The sequence below is a fragment of the Salmo salar genome, chromosome 10 (assembly GCF_965601325.2).
Source record: "Salmo salar chromosome 10, fSalSal1, whole genome shotgun sequence".
Classification (NCBI taxonomy): Eukaryota; Metazoa; Chordata; class Actinopteri; order Salmoniformes; family Salmonidae; genus Salmo; species Salmo salar.
Genome location: NC_138300.1, coordinates 118,144,611 through 118,164,877, shown reverse-complemented (window position 1 = coordinate 118,164,877; position 20,267 = coordinate 118,144,611). Strand labels below are relative to the sequence as shown.

Here is a 20,267-nt window from a genome sequence, read left to right as displayed (position 1 = left end):
TTGAGGTCTCTGTGTACGATGCCCATAGCGTGGTGGTAGGTGTGTGTGTATCTGTATATCCGTACCTTGAGGTCTCTGTGTACAATGCCCATAGCGTGGTGGTAGGTGTGTGTGTATCTGTATATCCGTACCTTGAGGTCTCTGTGTACGATGCCCATAGCGTGGTGGTAGGTGTGTGTGTGTGTGTGTATCTGTATATCCGTACCTTGAGGTCTCTGTGTACGATGCCCATAGCGTGGTGGTAGGTGTGTGTGTATCTGTATATCCGTACCTTGAGGTCTCTGTGTACGATGCCCATAGCGTGGTGGTAGGTGTGTGTGTATCTGTATATCCGTACCTTGAGGTCTCTGTGTACGATGCCCATAGCGTGGTGGTAGGTGTGTGTGTATCTGTATATCCGTACCTTGAGGTCTCTGTGTACGATGCCCATAGCGTGGTGGTAGGTGTGTGTGTATCTGTATATCCGTACCTTGAGGTCTCTGTGTACGATGCCCATAGCGTGGTGGTAGGTGTGTGTGTATCTGTATATCCGTACCTTGATGTCTCTGTGTACAATGCCCATAGCGTGGTGGTAGGTGACTGTGTGTGTGTGTGTGTGTATCTGTATATCCGTACCTTGAGGTCTCTGTGTACGATGCCCATGTCGTGGAGGTAGTTGACAGCATTCAGCACCTGTTTAATGAGCCTGCTGGCGTCCATCTCTGTGTAGAAGCCCTTCTCTACGATGCGGTCAAACAACTCCCCACCAGACACCCTGAGACAGAGACACAAGAACTGAATCAACCTAAAACAACTGTTACTCTAACCCTAGTCTCAACCTCAACCCTAGTCTCAACCCTAACCCTAGCCTCAACCACAACCTAACTCTAGCCTCAACCACGACCCTAACCCTAGTCTCAACCCTAACCCTAACCCTAACCCTCAGCCTCAACCACAACCCTAACCCTAGTCTCAACCCTAACCCTAACCCTAGCCTCAACCCTAACACACAACCCTAACCCTAGTCTCAACCCTAACCCTAACCCTAACCCTAGTCTCAACCCTAACCCTAGTCTCAACTCTAACCCTAGTCTCAACCCTTGCTATACACCAAGTCACTTGGCTCTGTCATATCCTCACATGGTCTCTCCTATCATTGCTATGCAGACGACACACAATTAATCTTCTCCTTTCCCCCTTCTGATAACCAGGCGGCGAATCGCATCTCTGCATGTCTGTCAGACATATCAGTGTGGATGACGGATCACCACCTCAAGCTGAACCTCGGCAAGACGGAGCTGCTCTTCCTCCCGGGGAAGGACTGCCCGTTCCATGATCTCGCCATCACGGTTGACAACTCCCTTGTGTCCTCCTCCCAGAGTGCTAAGAACCTTGGCGTGATCCTGGACAACACCCTGTCGTTCTCCACTAACATCAAGGCGGTGACCCGATCCTGTAGGTTCATGCTCTACAACATTCGCAGAGTACGACCCTGCCTCACACAGGAAGCGGCGCAGGTCCTAATCCAGGCACTTGTCATCTCCCGTCTGGATTACTGCAACTCGCTGTTGGCTGGGCTCCCTGCCTGTGCCATTAAACCCCTACAACTCATCCAGAACGCCGCAGCCCGTCTGGTGTTCAACCTTCCCAAGTTCTCTCACGTCACCCCGCTCCTCCGCTCTCTCCACTGGCTTCCAGTTGAAGCTCGCATCCGCTACAAGACCATGGTGATTGCCTACGGAGCTGTGAAGGGAACGGCACCTGCATACCTTCAGGCTCCGATCAGGCCCTACACCCAAACAAGGGCACTGCGTTCATCCACCTCTGGCCTGCTGGCCCCCCTACCTCTGAGGAAGCACAGTTCCCGCTCAGCCCAGTCAAAACTGTTCGCTGCTCTGGCACCCCAATGGTGGAACAAGCTCCCTCACGACGCCAGGACAGCGGAGTCAATCACCATCTTCCGGAGACACCTGAAACCCCACCTCTTTAAGGAATACCTAGGATAGGATAAAGTAATCCTTCTAACCCCCCCCCCCTTAAAAGATTTAGATGCACTATTGTAAAGTGGTTGTTCCACTGGATATCATAAGGTGAATGCACCAATTTGTAAGTCGCTCTGGATAAGAGCGTCTGCTAAATGACTTAAATGTAATGTAATGTAATGTAACCCTAACCCTAGTCTCAACCCTAACCCTAGTCTCAACCCTAACCCTAGCCTCAACCCTAACCCTAACCCTAGTCTCAACCCTAACCCTAGTCTCAACCCTAACCCTAGTCTCAAACCTAACCCTAGCCTCAACCCTAACCCTAACCCTAGTCTCAAACCTAACCCTAGTCTCAACCCTAACCCTAGTCTCAACCATAACCCTAGTCTCAACTCTAACCCTAGTCTCAACCCTAACCCTAACCCTAGTCTCAACCCTAACCCTAGTCTCAACCTTAACCCTAACCCTAGTCTCAACCCTAACCCTAGTCTCAACCCTAACCCTAACCCTAGTCTCCTTCCTAACCCTAGTCTCAACCCTAACCCTAGTCTCAACCCTAACCCTAACCCTAGTCTCAACCACAACCCTAGCCTCAACCTCAACCCTAGTCTCAACCCTAACCCTAACCCTAGCCTTAATCCTAACCTTAGCCTCAACTCTAACCCTAGTCTCAACCCTAACCCTAACCCTAGCCTTAATCCTAACCCTAACCCTAACCTCAACCTCAACGCTAACCCTAGCCACAACCCTAACCCTAGTCTCAACCCTAACCCTAGTCTCAACCCTAACCCTAACCCTAACCCTAGCCTCAACCCTAACCCTAACCTCAACCTCAACGCTAACCCTAGCCACAACCCTAACCCTAGTCTCAACCCTAACCCTAACCCTAGTCTCAACCCTAACCCTAGTCTCAACCCTAACCCTAGTCTCAACCCTAACCTCAACCACAACCCTAACCCTAGTCTCAACCCTAACCCTAACCCTAGTCTCAACCCTAACCCTAGCCTCAACCCTAACCCTAGCCTCAACCCTAACCCTAGTCTCAACCCTAACCTTAACCCTAGCCTCAACCACAACTCTAACCCTAGTCTCAACCCTAACCCTAACCCTAGCCTCAACCACAACCCTAACCCTAGTCTCAACCCTAACCCTAGCCTCAAACACAACCCTAACCCTAGTCTCAACCCTAGTCTCAACCACAGCCCTAACACACAACCCTAACCCTAACCCTAGTCTCAACCCTAACCCTAGTCTCAACCACAACCCTAGCCTCAACCACAACCCTAGCCTCAACCACAACCCTAGCCTCAACCACAGCCCTAGCCTCAAACTCAACCCTAACCTTAGTCTCAACCTCAACCCTAGTCTCAACCACAACCCTAGCCTCAAACTCAACTCTAGCCTCAACCACAACCCTAGTCTCAACCACAACCCTAACCTCAACCCTAACCCTAACCCTAGTCTCAACCCTAACCCTAGCCTCAACCCTAACCCTAACCCTAGTCTCAACCACAACCCTAGCCTCAACCACAACCCTAACCTCAACCACAGCCCTAACCTCAACCCTAACCCTAACCCTAGTCTCAACCCTAACCCTAGCCTCAACCCTAACCCTAACCCTAGTCTCAACCACAACCCTAGCCTCAACCACAACCCTAGCCTCAACCGCAACCCTAACCTCAACCCTAACCCTAGTCTCAACCCTAACCCTAGCCTCAACCCTAACCCTAACCCTAGTCTCAACCACAACCCTAGCCTCAACCACAACCCTAACCTCAACCACAGCCCTAACACACAACCCTAACCCTAACCTCAACCACAACCCTAGCCTCAACCACAACCCTAGCCTCAACCACAACCCTTGCCCTAACCCTAGCCTCAACCACAACCCTAGCCTCAACCACAACCCTAGCCTCAACCACAGCCCTAGCCTCAACCACAGCCCTAACACACAACCCTAACCCTAGCCTCAACCACAACCCTAGCCTCAACCTCAACCCTAACCTTAGTCTCAACCTCAACCCTAGCCTCAAACTCAACTCTAGCCTCAACCACAACCCTAGCCTCAACCACAACCCTAGCCTCAACCACAACCCTTGCCCTAGCCTCAACCTCCACCCTAACCCTAGTCTCAACCGCAACCCTAGCCTCAACCTCAACCCTAACCCTAACCTCAACCACAACCCTAGCCTCAACCACAACCCTAGCCTCAACCACAACCCTTGCCCTAACCCTAGCCTCAACCACAACCCTAGTCTCAACCACAACCCTAGCCTCAACCACAGCCCTAGCCTCAACCACAGCCCTAACACACAACCCTAACCCTAGCCTCAACCACAACCCTAACCTCAACCCTAACCTTAGTCTCAACCTCAACCCTAGCCTCAAACTCAACTCTAGCCTCAACCACAACCCTAGCCTCAACCACAACCCTAGCCTCAACCACAACCCTTGCCCTAGCCTCAACCTCCACCCTAACCCTAGTCTCAACCGCAACCCTAGCCTCAAACTCAACTCTAGCCTCAAACTCAACCCTAGCCTCAAACTCAACCCTAGCCTTAATACTAACCTTAGCCTCAAACCTAACCCTAGTCCAACCCTAACCATAACCCTAGCCTCAACCCTAACCCTAGTCTCAACCCTAACCCTAACCCTAACCTCAACCTCAACGCTAACCCTAGCCACAACCCTAACCCTAGTCTCAACCCTAACCCTAGTCTCAACCCTAACCCTAACCCTAGCCTCAACCCTAACCCTATCCTCAACCCTAATCCTAGCCTCAACCTCAACTCTAATCCTAGCCTCAACTCAACCCTAACTCTAGACTCAACCTCAACCCTAACCCTAGTCTCAACCTCAACCTAACTCTAGCCTCAACCACAACCCTAACCCTAGCCTCAACCTCAACTCTAACCCTAGCCTCAACCACAACCCTAACCCTCAACCTCAAACCTAACCCTTACCTCAACCCTAACCCTAGCCTCAACCTCAACCTAACTCTAGCCTCAACCCTAACCTCAATCTCAACCTAACTCTAGCCTCAACCACGACCCTAACCCTAGCCTCAACCCTAACCCTTGCCTCAACCTCAACCCTAACCCTAGCCTCAACCCTAACCCTAGTCTCAACCCTAACCCTAGCCTCAACCCTAACCCTAACCCTAGTCTCAACCACAACCCTAGCCTCAACCACAACCCTAACCTCAACCACAGCCCTAACCTCAACCCTAACCCTAACCCTAGTCTCAACCCTAACCCTAGCCTCAACCCTAACCCTAACCCTAGTCTCAACCACAACCCTAGCCTCAACCACAACCCTAGCCTCAACCGCAACCCTAACCTCAACCCTAACCCTAGTCTCAACCCTAACCCTAGCCTCAACCCTAACCCTAACCCTAGTCTCAACCACAACCCTAGCCTCAACCACAACCCTAACCTCAACCACAGCCCTAACACACAACCCTAACCCTAACCTCAACCACAACCCTAGCCTCAACCACAACCCTAGCCTCAACCACAACCCTTGCCCTAACCCTAGCCTCAACCACAACCCTAGCCTCAACCACAACCCTAGCCTCAACCACAGCCCTAGCCTCAACCACAGCCCTAACACACAACCCTAACCCTAGCCTCAACCACAACCCTAGCCTCAACCTCAACCCTAACCTTAGTCTCAACCTCAACCCTAGCCTCAAACTCAACTCTAGCCTCAACCACAACCCTAGCCTCAACCACAACCCTAGCCTCAACCACAACCCTTGCCCTAGCCTCAACCTCCACCCTAACCCTAGTCTCAACCGCAACCCTAGCCTCAACCTCAACCCTAACCCTAACCTCAACCACAACCCTAGCCTCAACCACAACCCTTGCCCTAACCCTAGCCTCAACCACAACCCTAGTCTCAACCACAACCCTAGCCTCAACCACAGCCCTAGCCTCAACCACAGCCCTAACACACAACCCTAACCCTAGCCTCAACCACAACCCTAGCCTCAACCTCAACCCTAACCTTAGTCTCAACCTCAACCCTAGCCTCAAACTCAACTCTAGCCTCAACCACAACCCTAGCCTCAACCACAACCCTAGCCTCAACCACAACCCTTGCCCTAGCCTCAACCTCCACCCTAACCCTAGTCTCAACCGCAACCCTAGCCTCAAACTCAACTCTAGCCTCAAACTCAACCCTAGCCTCAAACTCAACCCTAGCCTCAACTCTAACCCTAGCCTCAACCCTAACCCTAGCCTTAATACTAACCTTAGCCTCAAACCTAACCCTAGTCTCAACCCTAACCATAACCCTAGCCTCAACCCTAACCCTAGTCTCAACCCTAACCCTAACCCTAACCTCAAACTCAACGCTAACCCTAGCCACAACCCTAACCCTAGTCTCAACCCTAACCCTAACCCTAGCCTCAACCCTAACCTCAACCCTAATCCTAGCCTCAACCTCAACTCTAATCCTAGCCTCAACTCAACCCTAACTCTAGACTCAACCTCAACCCTAACCCTAGTCTCAACCTCAACCTCAACCTAACTCTAGCCTCAACCCTAACCCTAACCCTAACCCTAGTCTCAACCATAACCCTAGTCTCAACTCTAACCCTAGTCTCAACCCTAACCCTAACCCTAGTCTCAACCCTAACCCTAGTCTCAACCTTAACCCTAACCCTAGTCTCAACCCTAACCCTAGTCTCAACCCTAACCCTAACCCTAGTCTCCTTCCTAACCCTAGTCTCAACCCTAACCCTAGTCTCAACCCTAACCCTAACCCTAGTCTCAACCACAACCCTAGCCTCAACCTCAACCCTAGTCTCAACCCTAACCCTAGCCTTAATCCTAACCTTAGCCTCAACTCTAACCCTAGTCTCAACCCTAACCCTAGTCTCAACCACAACCCTAGTCTCAACCCTAACCCTAGCCACAACCCTAACCCTAGTCTCAACCCTAACCCTAGTCTCAACCCTAACCCTAACCCTAGCCTCAACCCTAACCCTAACCTCAACCTCAACGCTAACCCTAGCCACAACCCTAACCCTAGTCTCAACCCTAACCCTAACCCTAGTCTCAACCCTAACCCTAGTCTCAACCCTAACCCTAACCCTAGTCTCAACCCTAACCCTAGTCTCAACCCTAACCCTAACCTCAACCACAACCCTAACCCTAGTCTCAACCCTAACCCTAACCCTAGTCTCAACCCTAACCCTAGCCTCAACCCTAACCCTAGCCTCAACCCTAACCCTAACCCTAGTCTCAACCCTAACCTTAACCCTAGCCTCAACCACAACTCTAACCCTAGTCTCAACCCTAACCCTAACCCTAGCCTCAACCACAACCCTAACCCTAGTCTCAACCCTAACCCTAGCCTCAACCACAACCCTAACCCTAGTCTCAACCCTAGCCTCAACCACAGCCCTAACACACAACCCTAACCTCAACCTCAACCCTAACCCTAGCCTCAACCACAACCCTAACCTCAACCCTAAACCTAGCCTCAAACTCAACCCTAACCTTAGTCTCAACCTCAACCCTAGTCTCAACCACAACCCTAGCCTCAAACTCAACTCTAGCCTCAACCACAACCCTAGCCTCAACCACAACCCTAATCTCAACCCTAACCCTAACCCTAGTCTCAACCCTAACCCTAGCCTCAACCCTAACCCTAACCCTAGCCTCAACCACAACCCTAGCCTCAACCACAACCCTAACCTCAACCACAGCCCTAACCTCAACCCTAACCCTAACCCTAGTCTCAACCCTAACCCTAGCCTCAACCCTAACCCTAACCCTAGCCTCAACCACAACCCTAGCCTCAACCGCAACCCTAACCTCAACCCTAACCCTAGTCTCAACCCTAACCCTAGCCTCAACCCTAACCCTAACCCTAGTCTCAACCACAACCCTAGCCTCAACCACAACCCTAAGCTCAACCACAGCCCTAACACACAACCCTAACCCTAACCTCAACCACAACCCTAGCCTCAACCACAACCCTAGCCTCAACCACAACCCTTGCCCTAACCCTAGCCTCAACCACAACCCTAGTCTCAACCACAACCCTAGCCTCAACCACAGCCCTAGCCTCAACCACAGCCCTAACACACAACCCTAACCCTAGCCTCAACCACAACCCTAGCCTCAACCTCAACCCTAACCTTAGTCTCAACCTCAACCCTAGCCTCAAACTCAACTCTAGCCTCAACCACAACCCTAGCCTCAACCACAACCCTAGCCTCAACCACAACCCTTGCCCTAGCCTCAACCTCCACCCTAACCCTAGTCTCAACCGCAACCCTAGCCTCAACCTCAACCCTAACCCTAACCTCAACCACAACCCTAGCCTCAACCACAACCCTAGCCTCAACCACAACCCTTGCCCTAACCCTAGCCTCAACCACAACCCTAGGCTCAACCCTAACCTTAGTCTCAACCTCAACCCTAGCCTCAAACTCAACTCTAGCCTCAACCACAACCCTAGCCTCAACCACAACCCTTGCCCTAGCCTCAACCTCCACCCTAACCCTAGTCTCAACCGCAACCCTAGCCTCAAACTCAACTCTAGCCTCAAACTCAACCCTAGCCTCAAACTCAACCCTAGCCTCAACTCTAACCCTAGCCTCAACCCTAACCCTAGCCTTAATACTAACCTTAGCCTCAAACCTAACCCTAGTCCAACCCTAACCATAACCCTAGCCTCAACCCTAACCCTAGTCTCAACCCTAACCCTAACCCTAACCTCAACCTCAACGCTAACCCTAGCCACAACCCTAACCCTAGTCTCAACCCTAACCCTAGTCTCAACCCTAACCCTAACCCTAGCCTCAACCCTAACCCTATCCTCAACCCTAATCCTAGCCTCAACCTCAACTCTAATCCTAGCCTCAACTCAACCCTAACTCTAGACTCAACCTCAACCCTAACCCTAGTCTCAACCTCAACCTCAACCTAACTCTAGCCTCAACCACAACCCTAACCCTAGCCTCAACCTCAACTCTAACCCTAGCCTCAACCACAACCCTAACCCTCAACCTCAAACCTAACCCTTACCTCAACCCTAACCCTAGCCTCAACCTCAACCTAACTCTAGCCTCAACCACAACCCTAACCTCAATCTCAACCTAACTCTAGCCTCAACCACGACCCTAACCCTAGCCTCAACCCTAACCCTAGCCTCAACCTCAACCCTAACCCTAGCCTCAACCCTAACCCTAGTCTCAACCCTAACCCTAGCCTCAACCCTAACCCTAACCCTAGTCTCAACCACAACCCTAGCCTCAACCACAACCCTAACCTCAACCACAGCCCTAACCTCAACCCTAACCCTAACCCTAGTCTCAACCCTAACCCTAGCCTCAACCCTAACCCTAACCCTAGTCTCAACCACAACCCTAGCCTCAACCACAACCCTAGCCTCAACCGCAACCCTAACCTCAACCCTAACCCTAGTCTCAACCCTAACCCTAGCCTCAACCCTAACCCTAACCCTAGTCTCAACCACAACCCTAGCCTCAACCACAACCCTAACCTCAACCACAGCCCTAACACACAACCCTAACCCTAACCTCAACCACAACCCTAGCCTCAACCACAACCCTAGCCTCAACCACAACCCTTGCCCTAACCCTAGCCTCAACCACAACCCTAGCCTCAACCACAACCCTAGCCTCAACCACAGCCCTAGCCTCAACCACAGCCCTAACACACAACCCTAACCCTAGCCTCAACCACAACCCTAGCCTCAACCTCAACCCTAACCTTAGTCTCAACCTCAACCCTAGCCTCAAACTCAACTCTAGCCTCAACCACAACCCTAGCCTCAACCACAACCCTAGCCTCAACCACAACCCTTGCCCTAGCCTCAACCTCCACCCTAACCCTAGTCTCAACCGCAACCCTAGCCTCAACCTCAACCCTAACCCTAACCTCAACCACAACCCTAGCCTCAACCACAACCCTAGCCTCAACCACAACCCTTGCCCTAACCCTAGCCTCAACCACAACCCTAGTCTCAACCACAACCCTAGCCTCAACCACAGCCCTAGCCTCAACCACAGCCCTAACACACAACCCTAACCCTAGCCTCAACCACAACCCTAGCCTCAACCTCAACCCTAACCTTAGTCTCAACCTCAACCCTAGCCTCAAACTCAACTCTAGCCTCAACCACAACCCTAGCCTCAACCACAACCCTAGCCTCAACCACAACCCTTGCCCTAGCCTCAACCTCCACCCTAACCCTAGTCTCAACCGCAACCCTAGCCTCAAACTCAACTCTAGCCTCAAACTCAACCCTAGCCTCAAACTCAACCCTAGCCTCAACTCTAACCCTAGCCTCAACCCTAACCCTAGCCTTAATACTAACCTTAGCCTCAAACCTAACCCTAGTCTCAACCCTAACCATAACCCTAGCCTCAACCCTAACCCTAGTCTCAACCCTAACCCTAACCCTAACCTCAAACTCAACGCTAACCCTAGCCACAACCCTAACCCTAGTCTCAACCCTAACCCTAACCCTAGCCTCAACCCTAACCTCAACCCTAATCCTAGCCTCAACCTCAACTCTAATCCTAGCCTCAACTCAACCCTAACTCTAGACTCAACCTCAACCCTAACCCTAGTCTCAACCTCAACCTCAACCTAACTCTAGCCTCAACCCTAACCCTAACCCTAACCCTAGTCTCAACCATAACCCTAGTCTCAACTCTAACCCTAGTCTCAACCCTAACCCTAACCCTAGTCTCAACCCTAACCCTAGTCTCAACCTTAACCCTAACCCTAGTCTCAACCCTAACCCTAGTCTCAACCCTAACCCTAACCCTAGTCTCCTTCCTAACCCTAGTCTCAACCCTAACCCTAGTCTCAACCCTAACCCTAACCCTAGTCTCAACCACAACCCTAGCCTCAACCTCAACCCTAGTCTCAACCCTAACCCTAGCCTTAATCCTAACCTTAGCCTCAACTCTAACCCTAGTCTCAACCCTAACCCTAGTCTCAACCACAACCCTAGTCTCAACCCTAACCCTAGCCACAACCCTAACCCTAGTCTCAACCCTAACCCTAGTCTCAACCCTAACCCTAACCCTAGCCTCAACCCTAACCCTAACCCTAACCTCAACCTCAACGCTAACCCTAGCCACAACCCTAACCCTAGTCTCAACCCTAACCCTAACCCTAGTCTCAACCCTAACCCTAGCCTCAACCCTAACCCTAGTCTCAACCCTAACCCTAACCTCAACCACAACCCTAACCCTAGTCTCAACCCTAACCCTAACCCTAGTCTCAACCCTAACCCTAGCCTCAACCCTAACCCTAGCCTCAACCCTAACCCTAACCCTAGTCTCAACCCTAACCTTAACCCTAGCCTCAACCACAACTCTAACCCTAGTCTCAACCCTAACCCTAACCCTAGCCTCAACCACAACCCTAACCCCAGTCTCAACCCTAACCCTAGCCTCAACCACAACCCTAACCCTAGTCTCAACCCTAGCCTCAACCACAGCCCTAACACACAACCCTAACCTCAACCTCAACCCTAACCCTAGCCTCAACCACAACCCTAACCTCAACCCTAAACCTAGCCTCAAACTCAACCCTAACCTTAGTCTCAACCTCAACCCTAGTCTCAACCACAACCCTAGCCTCAAACTCAACTCTAGCCTCAACCACAACCCTAGCCTCAACCACAACCCTAATCTCAACCCTAACCCTAACCCTAGTCTCAACCCTAACCCTAGCCTCAACCCTAACCCTAACCCTAGCCTCAACCACAACCCTAGCCTCAACCACAACCCTAACCTCAACCACAGCCCTAACCTCAACCCTAACCCTAACCCTAGTCTCAACCCTAACCCTAGCCTCAACCCTAACCCTAACCCTAGCCTCAACCACAACCCTAGCCTCAACCGCAACCCTAACCTCAACCCTAACCCTAGTCTCAACCCTAACCCTAGCCTCAACCCTAACCCTAACCCTAGTCTCAACCACAACCCTAGCCTCAACCACAACCCTAAGCTCAACCACAGCCCTAACACACAACCCTAACCCTAACCTCAACCACAACCCTAGCCTCAACCACAACCCTAGCCTCAACCACAACCCTTGCCCTAACCCTAGCCTCAACCACAACCCTAGTCTCAACCACAACCCTAGCCTCAACCACAGCCCTAGCCTCAACCACAGCCCTAACACACAACCCTAAAACTAGGCTCAACCACAACCCTAGCCTCAACCTCAACCCTAACCTTAGTCTCAACCTCAACCCTAGCCTCAAACTCAACTCTAGCCTCAACCACAACCCTAGCCTCAACCACAACCCTAGCCTCAACCACAACCCTTGCCCTAGCCTCAACCTCCACCCTAACCCTAGTCTCAACCGCAACCCTAGCCTCAACCTCAACCCTAACCCTAACCTCAACCACAACCCTAGCCTCAACCACAACCCTAGCCTCAACCACAACCCTTGCCCTAACCCTAGCCTCAACCACAACCCTAGGCTCAACCCTAACCTTAGTCTCAACCTCAACCCTAGCCTCAAACTCAACTCTAGCCTCAACCACAACCCTAGCCTCAACCACAACCCTTGCCCTAGCCTCAACCTCCACCCTAACCCTAGTCTCAACCGCAACCCTAGCCTCAAACTCAACTCTAGCCTCAAACTCAACCCTAGCCTCAAACTCAACCCTAGCCTCAACTCTAACCCTAGCCTCAACCCTAACCCTAGCCTTAATACTAACCTTAGCCTCAAACCTAACCCTAGTCCAACCCTAACCATAACCCTAGCCTCAACCCTAACCCTAGTCTCAACCCTAACCCTAACCCTAACCTCAACCTCAACGCTAACCCTAGCCACAACCCTAACCCTAGTCTCAACCCTAACCCTAGTCTCAACCCTAACCCTAACCCTAGCCTCAACCCTAACCCTATCCTCAACCCTAATCCTAGCCTCAACCTCAACTCTAATCCTAGCCTCAACTCAACCCTAACTCTAGACTCAACCTCAACCCTAACCCTAGTCTCAACCTCAACCTCAACCTAACTCTAGCCTCAACCACAACCCTAACCCTAGCCTCAACCTCAACTCTAACCCTAGCCTCAACCACAACCCTAACCCTCAATCTCAAACCTAACCCTTACCTCAACCCTAACCCTAGCCTCAACCTCAACCTAACTCTAGCCTCAACCACAACCCTAACCTCAATCTCAACCTAACTCTAGCCTCAACCACGACCCTAACCCTAGCCTCAACCCTAACCCTAGCCTCAACCTCAACCCTAACCCTAGCCTCAACCCTAACCCTAGTCTCAACCCTAACCCTAGCCTCAACCTCAACCCTAACCCTAGCCTCAACCCTAACCCTAGCCTCAACCCTAACCCTAGCCTCAAACTCAACCCTAGCCTCAAACTCAACCACAACCCTAGCCTCAACCACAACCCTTGCCCTAGCCTCAACCTCCACCCTAACCCTAGTCTCAACCGCAACCCTAGGCTCAAACTCAACTCTAGCCTCAAACTCAACCCTAGCCTCAAACTCAACCCTAGCCTCAACTCTAACCCTAGCCTCAACCCTAACCCTAGCCTTAATACTAACCTTAGCCTCAAACCTAACCCTAGTCCAACCCTAACCATAACCCTAGCCTCAACCCTAACCCTAGTCTCAACCCTAACCCTAACCCTAACCTCAACCTCAACGCTAACCCTAGCCACAACCCTAACCCTAGTCTCAACCCTAACCCTAGTCTCAACCCTAACCCTAACCCTAGCCTCAACCCTAACCCTATCCTCAACCCTAATCCTAGCCTCAACCTCAACTCTAATCCTAGCCTCAACTCAACCCTAACTCTAGACTCAACCTCAACCCTAACCCTAGTCTCAACCTCAACCTCAACCTAACTCTAGCCTCAACCACAACCCTAACCCTAGCCTCAACCTCAACTCTAACCCTAGCCTCAACCACAACCCTAACCCTCAACCTCAAACCTAACCCTTACCTCAACCCTAACCCTAGCCTCAACCTCAACCTAACTCTAGCCTCAACCACAACCCTAACCTCAATCTCAACCTAACTCTAGCCTCAACCACGACCCTAACCCTAGCCTCAACCCTAACCCTAGCCTCAACCTCAACCCTAACCCTAGCCTCAACCCTAACCCTAGTCTCAACCCTAACCCTAGCCTCAACCTCAACCCTAACCCTAGCCTCAACCCTAACCCTAGCCTCAACCCTAACCCTAGCCTCAAACTCAACCCTAGCCTCAAACTCAACCCTAACCCTAGCCTCAACCTCAACCCTAACCCAAGCCTCAACCCTAGCCTCAAGCCTAACCCTAGCCTCATGTCCACATCCCAGTTCAAACCTAACTCTTCTTTATGATGCAGTCCAACCAGGGGAGAACAACTTGCGTAGCCTCAGGAGACTTACAGAGGCCAAAACGAGCTCTGTACGGTGATGATGTGCGCCTCTCAAATGTTTTAACAATGCGGAAGGCTCTGCATAGCTCTATAAAGATCCGCATTGATACGATTGGTTGACGGTAGGTGGAGGCGGTACATCCTGTATAAACACAAACTCACTTCCTTGACAACTTCCTTGACAACAAACAAGGATAACTTTGACGAGAGGCTATCAGAACAAGTTCACAAATAAAATACATCTTTATGATACCTGATTTAGGGATTTCAAAGACACTACTAAAATGAGTTTGAAAAAGAGATTAGGGATCTAATGGGGATAGATACGGTAAAGAATTCAGACCATGGGGGATTGAAGGAAGTTGGACTGGCCGACATTCAACAAATCTGATTGAACAAAATGGATATTGGTCAAATCAGTCATGATGCATTGGTAACGGGTCCACAATGTGGTTACTCAAATCTGATGTGGATATATTTGGCTGTTTTCACCTCATAACATTTAGAAGTTGTCCCTTTTCAGGTTTAGAAGAAGTGACTGCTAAATGCTAACTGGTAGCGTAGCTAGCATACAGAAATCAGTGGTTGTAGTCAAAAGTCGTTTTTAAAATTGTAATGCAGTTGATTGATGACGATGACATCAACATGTATGGGGGTTGACATCTATACAAGCATTATACTCTGATTTTTACCTCAACATAGTGTGGAATACACATGTAAACAACAGTCTAAATGTAGGATCATTTGGCTGGGGGGGCAATGAGGAGATTCGGGATGGAGATGCAGGTTGGGAAATACGGTGCAGCCTTCTTACTTCGTGCCATCTTGGCTGAGCTACTATGTCAAGCACCAGGAAACCGACTCCAACATCTTAGAAGAGGTGAGGTGTTTTAGTTTAGCCAGTTGGTCGTAATTAGCTGGATAGCTATAGAGATTAGCCCTGAATTCCTACGTGTTGTTCGGTGCGGACCAGTTTATTGGATGTGAATGACAGCTCCCCGATGAGCAAAAAGTATGAATGTTCTGACTTCTGCGGAGGCCACATCGTCGCTGTAAATGCTGAACGGCCACTGTAGATGTCGGATATGACCATAAATCAACTTTTCCTCAATGAGAGGGGGCAACACTGAGCTAGCCTGCAATGTCACTTCCTGGAGTGTTATGTCTCCATGAGACGCCATCTTAACCAACTTTATTTGGCTTCAATGCACTATTGAATTTTCACATAGGAATGAATCGTGTCACGTGATCGATGGCTTTGTCACTCCATATATACAGTCATTGAGTCAAACAGGTCACTCTGAGGGGAGAGAGGACTGAATTAACCTTCACTTAGGTCTGGTTTCCCAAACACTTATGTCTAGTCCTGGATTAATAGGCTATTTCAATTGACATTCTCCATTGAGCATGCTTTTCAGTCAAGGACTAGGCTAAATCTATGTCTGGGAAACCGGCCCTAGAGTCCTTCTTCATTCATCTTTCGCTGTGTTTGCTACAGTGTTACAGCAACAATGACATATAAAGGAAGCATAGAAGCAACTCTACGGGTTGCTTGTGAGGAGTCAAGGCCAAACGCTTACAGCAGCAAAACATGATACATTATCCAAGTCACTGAATTACTCCAGTGCACACACTGATACAGAGTACCGATACATCTTATTTACCACAGCAGACAGACAGACGGACGGACGGACGGACGGACGGACGGACGGACGGACGGACGGACGGACGGACGGACGGACGGACGGACGGACAGACAGACAGACAGACAGACAGACAGACAGACAGACAGACAGACAGACAGACAGACAGACAGACAGACAGACAGACAGACAGACAGACAGACAGACAGACAGACAGACAGACAGACAGACAGACAGACAGTACTACTCACAACTGCATGATGAGGTATAGGTGGTTGGGGCTCTCGTAGATGTCCTCCAAAGCCACAATGTTCTCATGTTTTATCCTGAAGAGATAAAAACAGTGGATTTAATTCACTCACTATTAACCTCATCATTTTAATGCCCAGCACAATAAAGCACAATTTCTTCACAGAATGGATTTGTTCATTACAGTGAATTAAGTGTGTGTGTGTGTGTGTGTGTGCGTGCGTGCGTGCGTGCGTGTGTGTGTGTGTGCGTGTGTGTGTGTGTGTTACAAAGTGATTGTGAGTAGATGTGTGTGAAGACAAGGCAGACAGTGAACCTGTTGAACCCTCTACTTCAACGTTTCTCCAGCCTTGAGGAGAGACAGAGGTTGAGGGTCAAATGGCCCCTATTCCTTTTTTGTGTGTCATATTTTAGTAAAACATAAATAGGCAAAAACAACAGACAACTTAACATTTACATACATTTCAACAAACATGAATGACATCACACTTCCTCTGACCCACGTTCCCACTGTATCCACACCCAATGTTGTGTGGTAATGTTGGTTTTTCATTAATTCATTAAGACTGTTATATTATCAAATAAATTCTCTGTGTGATTATCATTATGTGATTAAACTAATCATGTAAACATTAATTAACTAGGAAGTCGAGGCACCACGGGGAAACGTTGTTTAATAAAGAGTTGCTATTTCCCGAATGTAACTCTCTTCAGATATTTTCAAAACTTATCGATTTCAGTCACTTATTAATGTATTATTACCTCATCAGTCATATTCTGAATGTCGCAAACCCTTGGATATCTGCACGAACCCTAGCATAAATGATGAATCAGCGATATACAAATTGGCTTAATTATTTATTGACTAACTAACTAAATAATCACACAGAATTACATAAACACACACACGATAGGTTATACATTGGTTACTAACATGATACAAAGAAAAGTCCCTTGTGGACGAAACCGATATGACAGCTTGGTAGACAAAGGAAAGGTGTGGGGACAGCTCAAGAGCGGGAAACTCAGAGTGGACCCTCATACATACAGTTGATTATTACACTCATGGAAATGCTAATACTTTGAACATGAACAGCCAGTCATTCGAAAAGAAATAGCAATTTACATATTTACGACTGTATGCCTTTGTTGTCTCTCTGTGTGAACGCCGGTCCGTCTGCTGGTGAGAGTCGACAGAAAGTCTCTGGTTGCGTTCCCCAGAAGTCACAAGGTCTTTCGTGGTTGTTTAACTTGTTCAGCGTGCTCTGGATAGTGTCTTTTATAATGGATACGTCAGACGTACCAATGGTCGTTTGACAAGGAAATGTTCTCCAGAATGGATCTTTCAGAGTACCATTCGGTCGTTCAATTGGTTGTGTTTACCAGACTAAAGTACTTAAACAGCTGCAGACTGAATAAATTGTTCTTTAGTTTGGAGATTTCTTAACCATTTCAGTGTGGGGATGATCCCCACGTTCTCTGGTTGTGTCCTTCGGTAGAGTTGTAGTTTTAAACTATTTTGCAACATCCGGCTCATGCCTTCGTCTGCTTGGTCTATAGAGTGGTAGATGTCTCAACCATTTGTAACGTATTCAGCTGGCGCTGCACGTAACTGTTCTTTATTGAAATTGCCAACCATTTCAACATGTAGCTACCGTTCCATGCTTTCTCGGTCTCAATGGTCGATTATTTATGTCACAGCTAGAACCACTTCACACACCGGCAGCAACCCGGCATGTTTTGGTCTAAATGTATAATTCGTGGTGAGTGGGTTTTATACTGGAGTAAAGAAGGGGTGGTCCATGACACCGATGTAATGTCTGTGTTCACGTGGGCGTGGCCATTGACTTGGTTAAAACTTCATATGAAAAACAATCATCTCATTTAGAAAGCTAACCTGTTAGGGCTAGGGGGCAGTATTGACACGGCTGGATAAAAAACGTACCCGATTTAATCTGGTTACTACTCCTGCCCAGTAACTAGAATATGCATATAATTATTGGCTTTGGATAGAAAACACTCCAAAGTTTCTAAAACTGTTTGAATGGTGTCTGTGAGTATAACAGAACTCAAATGGCAGGTCAAAACCTGAGAGATTCCTTTACAGGAAGTGGCCTGTCTGACCATTTATTGTCTTTCTTTGACATCTCATTCAATTACAAAGGATCTCTGCGGTAACGTGACACTTCCCACGGCTCCAATAGGCTCTCAGAGCCCGGGAAAAACCTGAATGTCGTCATTCCAGCCCCAGGCTGAAACACATTATCACCTTTCTCAAGTGGCCGATCAAGGGACTGTGGGCTTAGGCGCGTGCACTGGCTGCCCCCGTCTTTGTGTTTTTCCCTCTGTTTCCCGAAAAGGAGATTCCCGGTCGGAATATTATCGCTTTTTTACGAGATAAATTGCATAAAAATTGATTTTAAACAGCGGTTGACATGCTTCGAAGTACGGTAATGGAATATTTAGAAATGTTTTGTCACGAATTGCGCCATGCGCGCGACCCTGATTTACCATTTCGGATAGTTTCTGGAACGCGCGAACAAAACGCCGCTATTCGGATATAACGATGGATTATTTTGGACCAAACCAACATTTGTTATTGAAGTAGCAGTCCTGGGAGTGCATTCTGACGAAGACAACAAAAGGTAATCAAACTTTTGGAATAGTAAATCTGATTTTGGTGAAGGCTAAACTTGCCGGGTGTCTAAATAGCTAGCCCGTGATGGCTGGGCTATATACTTAGAATATTGCAAAATGTGCTTTCACCAAAAAGCTATTTTAAAATCGGACATATCGAGTGCATAGAGGAGTTCTGTATCTATAATTCTTTAAATAATTGTTATGCTTTTTGTGAACGTTTATCGTGAGTAATTTAGTAAATTGTTAGTAAATTCCCCGGAAGTTTGTGGGGGGTATGCTAGTTCTGAACGTCACATGCTAATGTAAAAAGCTGTTTTTTGATATAAATATGAACTTGATTGAACAAAACATGCATGTATTCTATAACATAATGTCCTAGGTGTGTCATCTGATGAAGATCATCAAAGGTTAGTGCTGCATTTAGCTGTCTTCTGGGTTTTTGTGACATTATATGCTAGCTTGAAAAATGGGTGTCTGATTATTTCTGGCTGGGTACTCTGCTGACATAATCTAATGTTTTGCTTTCGTTGTAAAGCCTTTTTGAAATCGGACAGTGTGGTTAGATTAACGAGAAATTGAAGTAATAGGATTTTTAAGGTATTTGAAAATCGCGCCACTGGATTACACTGGCTGTTGCGTAGGTGGGACGAATTTGTCCCGCCTAGCCCAGAGAGGCTAACATCACATTACATCTTCTCACTAATAGTTTCATATTTAATCATATACGTTCCACAACATTTGGATGTGACCCTGACAACTGGGAGATATATACATTAAGAGATACAGTTATGTTGTCCTACCGTCTTTAGTTACATCACAAATGATTAACAAATTCCACAGGATTGTTCTTTGATTTCCAACCGACCACCCAACTGTCCGGATTTACAGAAATACTGTTTCATTATTCAACCTTTTGATGTGTTAAAGTAGTGGCCAAGTCTCTCTCTGTGTCCTACAGTCACACATCCCAATACTACAGACCCAGAAGCAGAGTATTTATGACCGTCATGACACTGTGGAGAGAGATGTGCCCCCCCACCCCGAAGGGCACGTCATGACAGTTGTTGCTAAGGCTTGTAGGACTCTGGCCCATATGACTTCAGATTGTGTTAAGTTGTTTGTCTGTCTTTTTTTAATATGTAAATAATAAAGCTTTTGATTCTTCCATTCTCTTAACGTTGGAGTATTATTTGACTTCCAGTATTTAAGTAATAACTTCTTCAATATAAGAGACGAAAAATAATATTGTCCAACCCATTGGGTATCTCACTGCACCCTCATATGCCATGTCTTGAAATATGCAGACAGATGGATTAAAAGTAAACTTACATTGTAAAACTTCTGACAGCCAACTTTCTAACTATTCCC

The 20,267-nt window shown here is 48.5% G+C and overlaps 1 protein-coding gene across 1 annotated transcript in view; it reads right to left on the bottom strand.

Moving 5' to 3' along the window:
* The window catches only part of LOC106561677 (calcium/calmodulin-dependent protein kinase type 1D), a 90,123-nt gene that overhangs the window by 22,058 nt on the left and 47,798 nt on the right, over positions 1 to 20,267 (bottom strand). Inside the window, exons 3-4 of the mRNA XM_045688486.2 lie at positions 16,262 to 16,336; positions 616 to 754 (exon numbers count right to left, since the gene is read on the bottom strand). Of these exons, the coding sequence (XP_045544442.1) occupies positions 616 to 754; positions 16,262 to 16,336 (214 nt within the window). The remainder of the gene's footprint in view (positions 1 to 615; positions 755 to 16,261; positions 16,337 to 20,267) is intronic.